This window comes from Erythrolamprus reginae, chromosome 8 (genome assembly GCF_031021105.1).
Source record: "Erythrolamprus reginae isolate rEryReg1 chromosome 8, rEryReg1.hap1, whole genome shotgun sequence".
Lineage (NCBI taxonomy): Eukaryota > Metazoa > Chordata > Lepidosauria > Squamata > Dipsadidae > Erythrolamprus > Erythrolamprus reginae.
The window spans coordinates 3,272,644-3,290,772 of NC_091957.1; the positions used below are offsets into that span (position 1 = coordinate 3,272,644).

The following is an 18,129-nucleotide window of genomic DNA, read 5'->3' on the forward strand; positions in this document are numbered from 1 at the left end:
GGTTGTAGAGGACGTCATACCAAACGTCTACGCCATGGAGAAATATCGGTAGCTGACGAAGCAAGTTGTTGCCACAGTTATGCCCATTTTTGCTTGACTCTGCCAGGCAGCGTGATCCATGATTTTTCCCTGATGTTTAAACATTTCAATACAGTTTGTTTTGATTTATTGATTTATTCCGCTTTTTCACAAATTCCCTGTAATTCCCTGATATTTCCCGAACCGCCGATTTCCCTGATAATTCCCTGATTTCCCTGTTTTCTAGGTTTGCTGAACACTCTATACCTAGCTGGGTCATAAAACATCTGCAGGAAAACCACCAAAGACCCCACAGTCTTCCTTCCCCTCCTTCACACACTATACTCCCTTCTAGAAACATAGAAACATAGAAGACTGACGGCAGAAAAAGACCTCATGGTCCATCTAGTCTGCCCTTATACTATTTCCTGTGTTTTATCTTAGGATGGATATATGTTTATCCCAGGCATGTTTAAATTCAGTGACTGTGGATTTACCAACCACGTCTGCTGGAAGTTTGTTCCAAGGATCTACTACTCTTTCAGTGAAATAATATTTTCTCACGTTGCTTTTGATCTTTCCCCCAACTAACTTCAGATTGTGTTCCCTTGTTCTTGTGTTCACTTTCCTATTAAAAACACTTCCCGCCTGAACCTTATTTAACCCTTTTAACCTATTAAATGTTTCAATCATGTCCCCCCTTTTCCTTCTGTCCTCCAGACTATACAGATGGAGTTCATGAAGTCTTTCCTGATACGTTTTATGCTTAAGACCTTCCACCATTCTTGTAGCCCGTCTTTGGACCTGTTCAATTTTGTCAATATCTTTTTGTAGGTGAGGTCTCCAGAACTGAACACAGTATTATTCCAAATGTGGTCTCACCAGCGCTCTATATAAGGGGATCACAATCTCCCTCTTCCTGCTTGTTATACCTCTAGCCCTGAGGATGTTACCTAGCTGGGTCATGAAAGGTCCCCAAGAAAACCATGAAGCTCAGAGAGCACCAACGACCCATGGTCCTTCTCCTTCTCCTCCCACGGCAAAACTATAGCAGTTTATACATTTGGGAAAATAAAAGCATCTCACCCAGACTACTGTGGGAAATCAGATAAGGGCTGGCGTCGGGATCTGCGGGGCGAAGCGATAGGTGCGCGCAGGCTTGTAAGGCGGTTGGGCAGTAGCCGTCTTCGTAGGATGCCTCTGCCGGATCCAGGGAGATTTTGGCACATTCAATCACCACGTCCTGTGTTTCCAGCCTCTTCCACCTGTTGGGAGGCACAAGCACCTGTCCGTTTCCACCTGCCCGAAGGCTTGACGCTTTAGATTTTGAAGGGGGAAAAGAACCCGTTCCTGTAACCCAAACGATAAGGACATTGATTCCGTTATCGGAGAGAGGAGCGTACGCACCTCCGAGGGTCCAGCTCGTGATCCTTGGAACCGGTCACCAGCTCCGGATGGATACGGACGTGGCCCATCATTGGCTGAAAAGGAAGCAAAGGGGTCTCATAAGGGGGACGAAACATAGAAGATTGATGGCAGAAAAAGACCTCCTGGTCCATCTAGTCCGCCCTTAGACTATTTCCTGTATTTTATCTTAGGATGGATCTGTGTTTATCCTATGGATTCTTCCTTCCTTCCTTCCTTCCTTCCTTCCTTCCTTCTCTTTCTTTCTTTCCTTCTTCATTCATAGAAACCTAGAAGATTGACGGCAGAAAAAGACCTCCTGGTCCATCTAGTCTGCCTTTGTACTATTTCCTGTATTTTATCTTAGGATGGATCTATGTTTATCCCAGGCAGGTTTCAATTCAGTTACCGCGGATTGACCAACCACGTCTGCTGGAAGTTTGTTCCAAGCCTCTACTGCTCTTTCATTCAAGTAATATTTTCTCACGTGGCTTCTGATCTTTCCCCCAACTAACCTCAGATTGTGCCCTCTTGTTCTTGGGTTCACTTTCCTATTAAAAACACCCCACCTGAACCTTATTTAACCGTTTTAACATATTTAAATGTTTCAATCGTGTCCCCTCCTTTCCCTTCTGTCCTCCAGAGTCCAGACCATACAGATTGAGTTCATGAAGCCTTTCCTGATAAGTATTATTACTTGGTTTATTGTGTGGATGAAGGCACCACGTCACAAGGAGAAGGCCAACGTTTTGGTTTGATATAACATTTTCATTCCCGACTGGACAATCCAACGCAAGGATTAAGCTCCTCCCCAATATTTAAGAAGCGATCTGATTTCTAGAGACTTGAGGGGCGGCATACAAATCCAATAAATCAAATCAAATCAAATCAAATCCAGGCAAGAAAATCATAAGATCCAAAACTGGCCCATTTCACTCTAGATTAGTATCAATCGATTCTGAAAGAGGAGTCCTTCCCTGTTCCACTTGCAGAGTTTTAGATCTTTTGTGGAAACATCTCAATGTTAATATAAATTTAATCCAATGGACGGGGTAGACCTCCGCTCCCTTCTCCCCTAACCACTTTTAAGAAAGTTTCACATCTTAAGCTAGCTAGGTGGCTTCAAACCATCTCCACCAAAGCTCTGAGACAGTGGTTCTCAACCTTTCTAATGCCGCGATCCCTTAATACAGTTCCTCATGTTGTGGTGACCTCCAAACATAAGTCTAGCTCCAATTCTCTCAACAGAGCTTTAAGCTGATTGGCAGGAAGTTCGGAGGGACACCCCCCCACCCCACTGTAAATGCCTGATTGGTCAGATTGTAAAAATAGGTTACAAGGTGCCAGAATAGAAGCTTTAGTTCCTAACACTGTTGTGGTTAGCTCTGGCCCAGCTCCTGCCCCAAGGACTGTGGATGTGGGGGAGACATCCACATGCTGCAGGCCTGTTTTGCCCCCGGTGGAATCTGATGATGAAGGCTCCTCTGACCAAGAAGTCATGAGTGACAGGGAGGAGGAGAGTGGGGCAGACAGCTCAGAAGGAGATCAATTCTCTAGCTCCTCCTTGGATTCGGAACAAGAGTTAATGATACAGCCACGCATGCGGAGAGCGATGCATAGGCAAAAACAACTGAGAGATTATTATCAAAGAAAATGAGGCCACCTGTGGTTGGGTGAGGCTGTGGTCATTAGTGAGGCTGCTATAAAGAGCAGACTGTGGGTTTGGCCATTGTGGAGGATTATCTGATCGTTGTGTTTCGTGACTGCTTTACTGACTTTGACTTTTTGTGTGCTGATTTTTCCCCGCTTTGAAACTAAACCAGAGCAAAGTGTGTTTCACTTTGTGAAAGAAGAAGGACTGTGAATTGCCTCACAGCTGCAAGCTAAGTATCACAGAACTGATCAGGGACTTGTACAAATTACCAGTTTGTTTGGAGACCGGTGCTCTTTGCTATACCAAAAGAGGGCTTGGTTTAAGTGAATTTTCATTATAAAGAACATTGTTTTGAATTTTCAAACATGTGTGTGTCTGAAATTTGTACCTGTGAATTTTTGGGAGGAGTGTACCAGAGAGCCCGACAGAACAACCCTCAGGTTGAGAACTCCTCTTAGAGAAGCTTTGAACAGTGAGACCATCAGCCTGCATGGTCCTGCTGGATTACCTTGACCACCTCTTCAAAGGTCTCCAGGTTTTCCTTCATACTGTAGTGGGAGCGCAGAAAGGAGACGAAATTGCACGGGTACATTCCATAAAGGCGGTGAAAGAGGGCGTACACGCTAGCGTGGAAGTGGACCAGGTAAATCTCGGCCACGTGGCCTGCGGAGAAAGCCAACATAAAACATTCCCATCACCTCTTGCACAACTCTATACACCGGGCTCCCCTGAATTCTCTTTCGCCATCACCCTCTTCAATGCTGAAAGCAACGTAAGACCTCCCTTTGCTCAAAATGAAATTTGAGGGCTTCCATAGATCTCTTGATGGGTTCTCCTTCAACTTCCTCCTCTCTACAGCAAGTTACTGTATTTTTCGGAGTACTGTATAAGATGCACCTGAGTATAAGACGCACCTTAGCCTTTGGGGAGGAAATAGGGGGGGGGATTCTGCCCACCAGGTGTTCATCTGGCTAGCATCCTTAGTCTGATCAGCTTCAGCACATTATATTATCCCCTGGTTAGGGCTGGAAAACTTGGAGTGATTAGCAATGAAAAAAAAAGCCTGCAAAGATTTAGGGCTGGAAAAAACTTTCGGAGAGAGTAGCAATAAACACCATGCAAGTGGGGAACATTGTTAGCACCTTGTTAGGGCTGGAAAAAAATATTCTGAGCAAGTAGCAATGAAAAAAAAGTCTGCAAAGAAAAAAACTGTTTCGGAGTAGCAATGAAAAAATCCTACAAGCCGGCCTCATTAGGGCTGAAAAACAAAAAGCTTTAAGAAAAGCTGCATTCGGAGTATAAGATACACCCACATTTTTGGCCTCTTTTTGGGGGGGGGGGGGGGGGCAGTGCATCTTATATTCTGAAAAATACGGTAAGAGATGATGACCACAGAGAAGTTGCAAGTTCAGCTTTCTCCCATGGAGCAGAACCTCAACCAATGGAACAGAAGGAAAGCTACAATCCCAAAGTACATACACAGCCATGACCTCAAAGTATGGCTCTACATGGACATTGGGATTGTAGGAAAAAGTCCAGTGATGGGACTCAACAGAACCTCTCCGTTAACCCAGACCACGTTTTAAGGCAAACTGAGGCTAAAAATGCAAGGAGCCCTTAACAACAGAGCCCAAAATTTCTGGTGAGAAGCGAGACAGTGAAAACTCTGTAACTGTATTCTGTTTTAACATCCGAAATATCTCACCTGGATTCTTCAAGTACCAAGATGAAAGGCGGCCGAAGATACCAAAAAAGTCGTGAAGGTACTGCTTCCCCGACTGAGGGATCATGGGTAGCAACGTGATTAACACTAGCACCCCTGTTGTGAGGACCACAACATCGGTGTCAGTCTGCCATAAAAGGGAAAACAAGGGATTTGGGTGTTTTTTTAATTACACAATTTTTCTTTACACAGCTCTATCACATAATTAACAAGTCTGCGACATTATACATCCAATTGAAGTCAATCATCAGTACATTAATCACCTTCTAGTTACAATCAATCTAACTCTATGCACATTTATAGTTCCTATTTCTATTGTCTATCCATTCATATCAACCATCCCGTACCGTCTAGTGTTCCAAATCATGTCCATCTCTGCACAGTCAAATACCTTATTTCTCGTGAGTTGTTTACAACAATAATAAAGCAATCCTTAAAAAATAAGTCTAATATTTGAACATTCTACAGGTGTTTATAGTTATTGGCTTACCTCCTTGTAGCAAACAACAAACAGCCAGTCAACATTGACTTGGTGATCAATAAATCAAGCCCCTAATTACAAAAACTTGCACACAAGATTCTTTTAGCGTTGGAAACCAGATGAATGTCAGAACTTCCCTCTGTTCTCCATCAGCCAAACTTAATAATAATAATGCTCTCTGTATGGGGCTGCCTTTGAAGACTGTTCGCAGCAGCGCGAACTATAGTGGGGCTACCAAGATCTGCCGACATTTCATCATCACTCCATGAGGTGCACTGGCTGCCAATTGGCTTCCAGGAGCAATTCAAAGTGCTGGTTATGACCTGCAAAGCTCTACATGGTTCAGGACCAGACTACCTATGGGACCGTCTTCTGCCTCATGCATCCTAGCGGCCGGTTAGGTCTCCGGGTCACGTGAGCCAGACAATGTTAGCTGGCGGGGCCTAGGGGAAGAGCCTTCTCTGTGGCGGCCCCAGCCCTCTGGAACGAACTTCCTCCGGAGATACGTACCGCCCCTTCCCTCCTGGTCTTTCGTAAAGCTCTGAAGACCCACCTCTGCCAGCAGGCATGGGGGCCCTGAGTGTTGAGATTGTCTCTAGCCGATATTATGAATGATTGAATTGGATGAATGTGTATGACTGTATATGGGGTTTTTCTAACACTTTTAGTAATTTTGTACACTTCTTTTAAAAGTAATGTAGATTTCTTTATATACACTGCACAAAAAATAAAGGGAACACTTAAACAACACAATATAACTCCAAGTAAATGAAACTTCTGTGAAATCAAACTGTCCACTTAGGAAGCAATACGGATTGACAATCAATTTCACCTGCTGTTGTGCGCATTCAACTTTGTACAGAACAAAGTATTCAATGAGAATATTGCATTCATTCAGATCTAGGATGGGTTCTTTGAGGGTTCCCTTTATTGTTTTGAGCAGTGTATATTGTTGCCTTTGTGATGTTGTGCGCTGCCCTGAGTCGCCTCGAGAAGGGCGGTACAGAAATCAAATAAACAAAGAAGATTTATAACCGCATCGAGCTCTTACCTTGAGACACTTGAGGAGAGAAAGGAGAACGGGGGCTTGAGGGAGCTTATGTTTCCAAGAGGGCTGACATCGAATCACGTGGCCAAGTAGCGAAAGGGTGGCGAGGCGGGTAGCGGGCTTGCTCATGTATTCGTTGATTTTATCGAGAAGGTGCTGGGGAAAGATTTTTTTTTTTTTTTTTTTTTTAAAGGGAAGCAATTAAAAGCGTCGACCACAGACAGAAACGGGGTGGTGGTAGAAGATGGGATCATCCCGAAAGAGGAAATGATTTGGGGCTGTTGTGGATGCGAACTGAACCCCAAATGGCTTATTCCTTGCCAACTGTGGCTGGGAACTAGCGCTTCCATCGCCTGGAGGCAAATCGTTCTTCTGGTTTTACCTTGTCATGGGGCTCATGAAGCGTGGTCAGGATGTGCAAAGCTTGTTGGGAGCTGGTTTCCAAGTAGTAATCCACCAAAGAATTCACCAGCATGGGCCCACGATCTGCGTCGATCCGCCGACAGGACGACAACAACAAAAATAAACAGCCCACCAATCAACTTGCACACAATGGCTGGGTTCTTTCAACAGCCGCGCAGACATCTTGTCATACTTTTATTTATTAAGGCAGAAAACATATCAAACACAACTTCCTCTGCCTATTTTCCCAACAACAACCCTGTGAGGTGGGCATTGCTGAGACAAGAATGATTGGCCCAAAGTCACCCAGCCAACTTTCATGCCTAAGGCGGGACTAGAACTCACTGTCTCCTGGGGATTGGCCCAAAGTCACCCAGCCATCTTTCACGTCTAAGGCGGGACTAGAACTCACCGTCTCCTGGGGATTGGCCCAAAGTCACCCAGCCAACTTTCATGCCTAAGGCGGGACTAGAACTCACCGTCTCCTGGGGATTGGCCCAAAGTCACCCAGCCAACTTTCATGCCTAAGGCGGGACTAAAACTCACCGTCTCCTGGGGATTGGCCCAAAGTCACCCAGCCAACTTTCATGCCTAAGGCGGGACTAGAACTCACTGTCTCCTGGTGATTGGCCCAAAGTCACCCAGCCAACTTTCATGCCTAAGGTGGGACTAGAACTCACTGTCTCCTGGTGATTGGCCCAAAGTCACCCAGCCAACTTTCATGCCTAAGGCGGGACTAGAACTCACTGTCTCCTGGGGATTGGCCCAAAGTCACCCAGCCAACTTTCATGCCTAAGGTGGGACTAGAACTCACTGTCTCCTGGGGATTGGCCCAAAGTCACCCAGCCAACTTTCATGCCTAAGGCGGGACTAGAACTCACTGTCTCCTGGGGATTGGCCCAAAGTCACCCAGCCAACTTTCATGCCTAAGGCGGGACTAGAACTCACTGTCTCCTGGTGATTGGCCCAAAGTCACCCAGCCAACTTTCATGCCTAAGGTGGGACTAGAACTCACTGTCTCCTGGTGATTGGCCCAAAGTCACCCAGCCAACTTTCATGCCTAAGGCGGGACTAGAACTCACTGTCTCCTGGTGATTGGCCCAAAGTCACCCAGCCAACTTTCATGCCTAAGGTGGGACTAGAACTCACTGTCTCCTGGGGATTGGCCCAAAGTCACCCAGCCAACTTTCATGCCTAAGGCGGGACTAGAACTCACTGTCTCCTGGGGATTGGCCCAAAGTCACCCAGCCAACTTTCATGCCTAAGGCGGGACTAGAACTCACTGTCTCCTGGTGATTGGCCCAAAGTCACCCAGCCAACTTTCATGCCTAAGGTGGGACTAGAACTCACTGTCTCCTGGTGATTGGCCCAAAGTCACCCAGCCAACTTTCATGCCTAAGGTGGGACTAGAACTCACTGTCTCCTGGGGATTGGCCCAAAGTCACCCAGCCAACTTTCATGCCTAAGGCGGGACTAGAACTCACTGTCTCCTGGGGATTGGCCCAAAGTCACCCAGCCAACTTTCATGCCTAAGGCGGGACTAGAACTCACTGTCTCCTGGTGATTGGCCCAAAGTCACCCAGCCAACTTTCATGCCTAAGGTGGGACTAGAACTCACTGTCTCCTGGTGATTGGCCCAAAGTCACCCAGCCAACTTTCATGCCTAAGGTGGGACTAGAACTCACTGTCTCCTGGTGATTGGCCCAAAGTCACCCAGCCAACTTTCATGCCTAAGGCGGGACTAGAACTCACTGTCTCCTGGGGATTGGCCCAAAGTCACCCAGCCAACTTTCATGCCTAAGGCGGGACTAGAATTCACCGTCTCCTGGGGATTGGCCCAAAGTCACCCAGCCAACTTTCATGCCTAAGGCGGGACTAGAACTTACCGTCTCCTGGGGATTGGCCCAAAATCACCCAGCCAACTTTCATGCCTAAGGCGGGACTAGAACTCACTGTCTCCTGGGGATTGGCCCAAAGTCACCCAGCCAACTTTCATGCCTAAGGCGGGACTAGAACTCCCATTTTCTGCTTCTGATTTAGGCTCCCCAGAACAAAAGGCAAGAGAGCTCCAGAATCAAAACCCACCTGAAGCAAGGTTGTCTCTAAACACAGCCATGATATCTTCCAAGACAGCCAGGACTGGAGAATCCAACATGGGAAGAAGATCCCCAATATTTGTTTGTTGAGACATCCTGCTTCACGCTAGGCGCTAACGTGCGTGACAGTGTGTTCACGCAAGGCACAGTTGCTTCCAGTTCTACATGGGTGCTCCTGTCAAACTAGGTGAAGAGAAAATACAGATTTTGGAAAATGTCCCTTTGGCTTTCCAATCACCCACGGATCCTCAATTCCAGGCAACCCACCCGATAAAAGTACCTTGCTTCCCCGAAAATAAGACCCCGTCTTATATTGTTTTGAACCCTGAAATAAATACCTGGCCTTATTGCTGTGCATTAAAATGCCTGATTGGGCTTATTATCAGGGGAGGTCTTATTTTATTTATTTATTTATTAATGAGATTTGTATGCCGCCCCTCTCCGCAGACTCGGGGCGGCTCACAGCAATAATAGTACAATGTAAACAAATCTAATATTTAAGTTAATTTAAAAACCCCAATTTAAAAACCAATCATACATACTAACATACCATGCATAAATTTTATAAGCCTAGGGGGAGGGAAAAGTATCAGTTCCCCCATGCCTGATGACAGAGGTGGGTTTTAAGGAGCTTACGAAAGGCAAGGAGGGTGGGGGCAACTCTGATATCTGGGGGGAGTTGGTTTATTTATTTATTGGATTTGTATGCCGCCCCTCTCCAAAGGGTCAGGGCCGCCACAGAGAAGGCTCTTCCCCTGGGTCCCACCAAATAACATTTTGGGGGAAACTGAGTGGATGGGTGGATGGATGGATGGATGGAGAGAGACAGTGACATATATACATACACATAGACAGACAAATAGATGATGGATGGATGGATGGTGAGAGAGAGAAACAGACAGGCAGACAGACATGGACAGATAGGTAGGTAGGTAGGTAGGTAGGTAGGTAGATAGATAGATAGATACTGTGTTTTCCCCAAAATAAGACCCTGTCTTATATTTTTCTTAACCCTGAAATAAGTATTTGGCCTTATTGCCATGCACTCCAAAGCCTGATTGGGCTTTACTATCAGGGGATGTCTTATTTTGGGGAAAACAGGATAGTGCTCGACTTACACTTTTTTTTAGTGCTGTACAATTCCGAACGGTCACTAAACAAACGGTTGTAAGTCGAGGACTACCTGTACAGTCCAAACCTTACCTGTTTTCCATCTACAAATCCGGACAGAAAAACCTCAGTTGATGCAATATAGTACAGAGGTTAGAAATGTACCTGCTTGGCTGCTAAGTGGTTTCTTCATTTCCACCTCTATACAATCTGGTTTTTTCCATGATCACAGACCTGTAAAAAGAAGAAGAGAAAAACCCAGTGAATCTCTCGAAAGAGGAAAGGCAAAAGAAACCCTGTAGTTGATTGTTCAATGGGCATGTTTGGATTTTAAAATATTGTTCGTAAGTCATTAGGAATCCCCAGGTCTTTCCTGGGACAATTCTCCGATGTCTGCCCCAGGAGAAACACATAAAACGTGAGGTGCTACCGCTATTGCACTTCTGAATTACACAACAAAATCCTCCTGACATACAATTATGCCTGTAGGTCCTTGACTTACAAGAGTTCAATTAGTGGCCGTTCAGAACTGCCGAAAAAACAATTGCTGGCAACCTGCCTTCCATTGAGGACCTGTATACTGCACGAGTCAAAAAGAGGGCAGGGAAAATATTTACTGACTCCTCACATCCTGGACATAAATTGTTTCAACTCCTACCCCCAAAACAATGCTATAGAGCCTCCCGCACCAAAACAACTAGATACAAGAACAGTTTCTTCCTGAATGCCATCCCTCTGCTAAACAAATAATTCCCTCAACAATGTCAAAGTATTCACTAAGGCTGCATTGCTATTACTATTAGTCTTCTCGTCATTCCTATCACCCATTTCCTACAATAAATTACAGTTATGCAGGACTGTACGATTGTAACATATTGCTTATATCCTTACGATTTATATAAATATTGATAGTTTCCTGATTCCTTTCTTCCCTTTTTAATTTCGGACCTCAGAAGTTTTCTCAGGACAAAATGAGAGGCAGCAACAATTCAGAACTTTGAAAGGCTGGGAGGGGCAGGGGGAGACAAAATCCACAGAACCGAGCGTTTAAAGAGAAAAAGAAAGATACTCACAAACAGCGTTCCTTTTAATTTTTTGGGGGGGGGGGCGGAAAAGTATAGTGTCTGAGCGGCAGTCCCTTCGGGACTGGGCGGCACAGAAATAATAAATAAATAAATAAATAAATAAATAAATAAATGAACGAACTAACAAACAAACAAACAAAAAACCCACCCTGTTTTGCCTCAGAGAATTTCAAAATAAAATACTGTACTGTGTGTCTATAACAGTGAGCTCATAATAGGGCAACTCTATCAATATCAAAATGCCACTTAAATAGTTGAGCTAGTTTCAAACTAGATTTTGATTTTCTTTCTCTCTTCCTTACTCCCATTCTTTTTCTTTCTCTTTTCCTTCCTCTCTTTTTTCTATCTGTTTCTCTCTCTTCCTCTCTTCCTCTCTCTCTCCTTCCCTCTCACTCTTTCCCTCTCGGCTTCTGGGCAGGTTTGGAAAACTCTGAGTTGATGATGATTTTTAAGTGAGCGATTGCTCACTGCTCAGCTTAGAGGGAACTATGCTCACAAAGCGTTATCATAAACTGGGATCTAGAATTTGATTTAGAATAACAGAGTTGGAAGGGACCTTGGAGGTCTTCTAGCCCAACCCCCTTCTTAGGCAGGAAACCCTACACCGCTTAAAAGTCTCAGTATTGGAGCATTCACAACTTGTGGAGGCAAAAGCTGTTCCACTGATTAATTGTTCTGTCAGGAAATTTCTCCTTAGTTCTAAGTTGCTTTCTCTCCTTGGTTAATTTCCACTCATTGCTTCTTTTTCTACCCTCAGGGGCTTTGGAGAATAGTTTGACTCCCTCTTCTTTGTGGCAACCCCTGAGATATTGAAAAGCTGCTATCATGTCTCTCTTATTCCGTTTTATTAAACTAAACATACCCAATTCCTGCGACCGTTCTTCATATGTTTTAGCTTCCAGTCCCCTAATCCTCTTTTTTGCTCTTCTCTGCACTTTTTCTAGAGTCTCAACATCCTTTTTGCATCGTGGCGACCAAAACTGAATGCAGAATTCCAAGTGTGGCCTTACCAAGGCCTTGTAAAGTGGTATTAACACTTCACATGATTTTGATTCTATCCCTGTTAATGCAGCCTAGAACTGTGTTCACTTTTTTTGGCAGCTGCTGCACACAGCTGATTCCTATTTAAATGGTTTTCCACTAGGACTCCAAGATCCCTCTCACAGTTACTACTGTTGCGCAAGGTGCCACAACCCTACCTATGCATTGTTTTTCTTGCCTAAATTTAGAACCTTCCCTCACCCCCCAGAGGCTGGAAATGGCCTATTTCCCAACTTCTGGTGGCCCTGTAGGCTCGTATTTCACCTACCCTGGGCTCCAAAGGTTTCCCTGGAGCCAGGGCAGGGTAAAAACGACTTCCCCCATCTACCCCAGGCTCTCTGGAACCCAAAAACGCCCTCCCAGAGCCTCTTGCAAGCCAAAAATCAGCTGGCTGGCACATATATGCACATTGGAGCTGAGCTGTGCCATGGGTATGCCATCACTGAGCTAAGTTGTATATGCACCAAGACAAATTCCTTCTGTGTCCAATCACACTTGGCCAATAAAACTCTATCCTATTCTATTCTATATATCAGGGGTCTCCAAACTTGGGAATTTTAAGACTTGTGGACTTCAACTCCCAGAATTCTCCAGCCAACTATGCTGGCTGGAGAATTCTGGGAGTTGAAGTTGAAGTTCACAAGTTTGGGAGCCTCTGCTATATATTGTAGATATGCACTTAAGCCCTTAAATCTCTCCTTCTGCAGCATTTCCAAGAAAAGCTTGGAAGCCAACATCCAACTAATAAACATGATTTTGAATGAACATGTGAGAGGGGTTCCTAGCTTGCCTGCTTCCTTCCCTCTGTGCAATCTTAGAAACATAGAAGACTGACGGCAGAAAAAGACCTCATGGTCCATCTAGTCTGCCCTTATACTATTTCCTGTGTTTTATCTTAGGATGGATATATGTTTATCCCAGGCATGTTTAAATTCAGTTACTGTGGATTTATCAACCATGTCTGCTGGAAGTTTGTTCCAAGGATCTACTACTCTTTCGGTGAAATAATATTTCCTCACGTTGCTTTTGATCTTTCCCCCAACTAACTTCAGATTGTGTCCCCTTGTTCTTGTGTTCACTTTCCTATTAAAAACACTTCCCTCCTGGACCTTATTTAACACTTTGGCATATTTAAATGTTTCGATCATGTCCTCCCTTTTCCTTCTGTCCTCCAGACTGTACAGATTGAGTTCATGAAGTCTTTCCTGATACGTTTTATGCTTAAGACCTTCCACCATTCTTGTAGCCCATCTTTGGACCCGTTCAATTTTGTCAATATCTTTTTGCAGGTGAGGTCTCCAGAACTGAACCCAGTATTCCAAATGTGGTCTCACCAGCGCACTTTATAAGGGGATCACAATCTCCCTCTTCCTGCTTGTTATACCTCTAGCTATGCAGCCAAGCATCCTACTTGCTTTTCCTACTGCCTGACCACACTGCTCACCCATTTTGAGACTGTCAGAAATCACTACCCCTAAATCCTTCTGAAGTTTTTGCTAACACAGAACTGCCAATGCAATACAGTACTCCGATTGAGGATTCCTGTTCCCCAAGTGCATTATTTTACATTTGGAAATCTTCAGCTTTTTAGAAGTTAGTAAAAGTTCTGTAATTTGTTTGTTTGGGGAAAAGGTGGTGGTTTGCTATGCTGGTTTCTTTAAAAAAAAAGAGTAAAAAGAATGCAACTTTTGAACAGACTGACAGTCGGGAAAGGAACTCCAAATAAAAAAGTTCCTTTGGCTGGATTACACAATTTGAAGATATCTTATTTCCAGGTCTGTTTGTTTTTTTCTTCTCCCAATTTGCAAACACAGTTTAGATGCAGTCACTTGCTACTGTTGCTAAAGACGAAGCCAGCAAAAGTATCTTTCTTTGTAAAGTTTATAGACAACAGGAAAATACTGTTCAACAAACCACATAAGGACCCAGCAGCTGAACTCACATACACACAAAGAACTGGAAGAGGATGCTAATCTTGGTTAGGGGTTTGTGTGTGTGTGAGGGAGAGAGAAAGAGAGAGAGAGAGAATATATTCCTGCCAACTTGATCACATGGCAAACATTCTAAAAACAGGTCAAGGCTTTTAAAATTAGTATTGTCCATCACTTAAAAAGATATTTTTCCTGGGGCTGACCAGTGGTAGGATTGGGTTGGTTCAGATATAAGACAAATCAATAACATAAATGGAAATTATTCCATTTCAAAAGAACAATTTTGATGGAATTAGGATAATTTTTTTTAAAAAACCACAAGTCAGTACTCTTTAGGAGCTTAAGAATTTAGAGAGCTTTGGAAGTACAAGGCTTTAGCCTAGACGAATTTTCCTCTCACATCTAAATCTGACATGCATACAAACTGTAAATAACTAGACCAGAGAAGCAGCAGCATGCGCTAAAGAAAGAATTCAAATGAAAATTAAAATGTTCCTTTAAAAAAAAAGCATCAATGAAGCTGGATCCAACAACATCATTATTTTCCTGAAGAAAGGGTATGTGTTTTTAAAAAGGGTTCTATATTAATCAATTGAAGTTCTATTTAGGCAAAAGAACCTGTCTTTCTTTTTCAATAAGTACCAGACAAACAGGGCAGGGAGAAGTCAAGAGCTGGGAAGGTCCAACAGGGCCACCAAATTAAAGCAACCCTGATAGATATCCATCCATAGCTTGGAAGAAGAAAGGTGGAAAAACCGTATTATTGGATTTTTCAGTGGCTTAAAGATTAACTCCTCTCAAGAAAACATTTTAATAGCCAGTTTCCAGGAGGGAAAAAAGTAGTATATCATCAAAGGAGTGGAATTAATTTATGAAGCATGGCTGGCCCTGTCTTGTTTTAGGGTTAAAGAATTCCTCTTTAAGTCTTTCTTCGTTCCTCCTATTCACACACATTCCCTACTGCCAATTACTGAAACAAAGCTGAAAGAAACAAGGGGGTGGGGCTGTTTGTATTTAGCTTTGGCTTTTTAATGACAGGCATATCTCTTTAGTTCACCTACTGCATTCTGCAAAAAAAAACCATCACCCAAATCATTTTATCTACCAATACTTATTCTGCAATAGCTGGAGGACACCAGCGAGAGAAAACCAAAAAAGGCTGAAGCCCAGAGCTTCACAAAGACAAACCCACAAAGGTCCATTTTGAATGTACTGCCTTAAAAGGAATATTTTATATGCAATAAAACCCAATAGAAACACCTTCTCCCCCCCCCCTCTTTCCTGCCCATCCTTGATTGCATACCACTCCTCCCACTTCAAGTTAAGAGGTGCTCTAGAAATACCCTTCAAAGGAGAATTGTTCTGCCATTCATGGGGGGGGGGGGGTGCTTTTCTTCCCCAGGTCCTGCATTCCCTCCCAGCCTCCTCCTTTGCCCCTCCATCCCAGACAGCATACAAATCTAATTAATAATAATAATAAAATAATAATAATAATAATGAGTGACTTTAGAGAGCATATTTATCATAATGTACAAATATGTAACATATCTTCCCATAATATAGAATATTCATCAACTCCGCATAGAATTCCATGAAGGAAAGGAGCGACCCTAGATAATATACTGCTCAAAAAAATAAAGGGCCCACTCAAAGAACACATCCTAGATCTGAATGAATGAAATGTTCTCATTGAATACTTTGTTCTGTACAAAGTTGAATGTGCACAACAGCAGGTGAAATTGATTGTCAATCAGTGTTGCTTCCTAAGTGGACAGTTTGATTTCACAAAAGTTTGATTTACTTGGAGTTATATTCTGTTTTTTAAGCGTTCCCTTTATTTTTTGAGCAGCGTGTGTATGTGTGTGTGTGACGTTTTTTGCTGAATTTGAAAATTAAGGGAGACTAGGATAGAACTGTGTGTGGGGGGGGGGGGGGTGTATCCCACCCCATCCCTATTGCATATAATTCTTTTACTGCAACAAGTGACCTTACAGAGCATATTTATCATAATATAACGGTACAGTATATTGTAACGTATCTTGTCATAATATAGAATACATAACTCACTTACCCCTTTTCATCAATTCCACATAGAAAGGAAAGGAGTGACCCTAGATAACATAGATCCTAACCAACATGCATTTATATCCTTGCATATCTACACTGACACGATATAGGTAATGAGCCCTATTCTCCAAGCTCACTTGTTTTGTTACCTTCATAGAAGAATTCTATGCTGAGAGGGGGAGGGAGAGGCCTAGACGGCTCAATGACATCCATAAAGCAGATATTAATTTAACATATTTTCAATTAGGGTATTAAAATGGGTTTTATTACAGGGTTTAGTTTTAGATATCATATTCAACTTCTCTTATTGCTTTGTATCTTTTTATATTTGTATTATTATTTTGTAAGACGCCCTGAGTCCTTCGTGATAGGGCGGGATAGATAGATAGATAGATAGATAGATAGATAGATAGATAGATAGATAGATAGATAGATAGATAGATAGATAGATAAGATAGATAGATAAGATAGATTATATATAAATAGATAGATAGAGATAGAGATAGATACATAGATAGAGAGATAGATAGACAGACAGAGAGACAGACAGACAGAGATAGACAGATAGATATAAGATAGATATAGATAGACAGAGAGAGAGACAGATAGAGATAGATAGACATAGATAGATAAAAATTCCTTTTTAATTAATACACACCCATGCCGCCCCCATAAAAAAAACCCAGCGAGGCCTTTCCTGCAACGGAGCCCCTTCCACCCCACGGCCCTGAGGAGAATGCCCGGCTCACCTCAAAGCACCCCCCCCTCAAAGCTGCCCAGGCCGGGGGTCCCTCAGCCCCCCTCAGGGAGCAGCCCCCCCTCCGCGCAGGCGCCCCGCCCCACAGCTCCCCCAGGCGAGCGGCCCCGCCTCCTCCCGGGCCCTCCGCCCGGCTTTCTCCGCCGCGCGGCGGCCCTTCCCCGGACGCAGGGGCTCACCGCTTCCCCTTCTTTCTCCTCCGCCCCTCAGCTGTTTACCGCTCAAGCCTCTTCTGACCCACAGGGCGCCGCCATCTTGGCCCTGCCACCCCTTGGGCGCCGCGCGCGGATCCCTCCGCCCCCGCCCCGCCCCTCTCAAAAAGAAAATAGTCCCGGGTCGGATGAACGCCTCTCGCCTCGAATCTCCAACCCACACACACACACGCTACCCGGGGAAAGTGGGGGCTGCTCACCGTCCCGGCGCCCGGGGAACAAGCTTCGGAAGGACTTCCCCCACCTCAGAAGCGCGCGGAAGGATCAGGAGAGGAGAGAGGAGGAAAAAAGTCTCCCTCTCGTGATGCTGAGGGGGAGGAAGAGAAGAAGTCCCGGCAGAGAGGAGAGTCACGTGACGCGACGGAGAAGCGCTTGCGGGATGGTAAACAAGAGCGGGGCGGGGCCGAAGGATTCCGAGCCACGCCCACTCCAGTTGCTCCTGGCAACCGGGCCCGAGCTTGCTGCTAGAATGATTTTTTTTCCCCCAAATACAAATTTTATTTTTCTCCAACATAGAATGAAAAAAACAATATCTAAGTACAAACACTAAAACTATGCTTAAAAAAAACATTTTTTTTAAATTTTTCAATGGAAGAATGCAAGGAAAAAGGACCCACACGACCCTTGTCTTTTCCATAAAGGATTGCTCTTTCCACCCCCTTCCTGTGTTAAAAGCATTATCCCTGGTTCTGGGTTCAAATTCAGCACCATATCAGAATTCTCTTCCTCCTCCCTTTAAATCAGGGATAGGCAAACTATGACTTGTGGGCTTCAACTCCCAGAGTTCCTGAGCCAATCATGTTAGGAATTCTGGGAGTTGAAGTCCACATGTGATAGAAGAACCAACTTTGCCTACCCTTGCAACTAAACAGATCTAGGTTGCAAATATCTGATTAGCCACAAGAGGGCAACAGAGCTTCATATATTTCTTGCCTTTGCTGCCCCCTAGAGGTCATTTGAAGCACTGCTAGATTGTTTTGAATTCCCAGAATTCCCCTAGACAGTACGCACCCATCTGCAAAGTTGTCAGGAGTGACAAACACTGATTTAGGGGTTTTGCAATCCTCATATCTTATTTTATTTTATTATTTGTCAAGCAC

General features: G+C 44.1%; 1 protein-coding gene across 3 annotated transcripts in view; it reads right to left on the bottom strand.

Moving 5' to 3' along the window:
- The window catches only part of TSC1 (TSC complex subunit 1), a 40,666-nt gene extending 23,355 nt beyond the window's left edge, over window positions 1-17,311 (bottom strand). Inside the window, exons 1-9 of one of the 3 annotated variants that reach the window (XM_070758674.1) lie at window positions 17,230-17,311; window positions 10,102-10,170; window positions 8,816-9,009; window positions 6,711-6,814; window positions 6,332-6,484; window positions 4,782-4,926; window positions 3,585-3,739; window positions 1,426-1,499; window positions 1,105-1,283 (exon numbers count right to left, since the gene is read on the bottom strand). In XM_070758674.1, the coding sequence (XP_070614775.1) occupies window positions 1,105-1,283; window positions 1,426-1,499; window positions 3,585-3,739; window positions 4,782-4,926; window positions 6,332-6,484; window positions 6,711-6,814; window positions 8,816-8,921 (916 nt within the window). In that variant the 5' untranslated portion in view covers window positions 8,922-9,009; window positions 10,102-10,170; window positions 17,230-17,311. Of the gene's footprint in view, window positions 1-1,104; window positions 1,284-1,425; window positions 1,500-3,584; window positions 3,740-4,781; window positions 4,927-6,331; window positions 6,485-6,710; window positions 6,815-8,815; window positions 9,010-10,101; window positions 10,171-16,996; window positions 17,098-17,229 lie in introns of those variants that run through there. The other 2 variants (XM_070758673.1, XM_070758675.1) reach the window with 2 other exon arrangements.
- Between the last annotated feature and the right edge of the window lie 818 nt (window positions 17,312-18,129).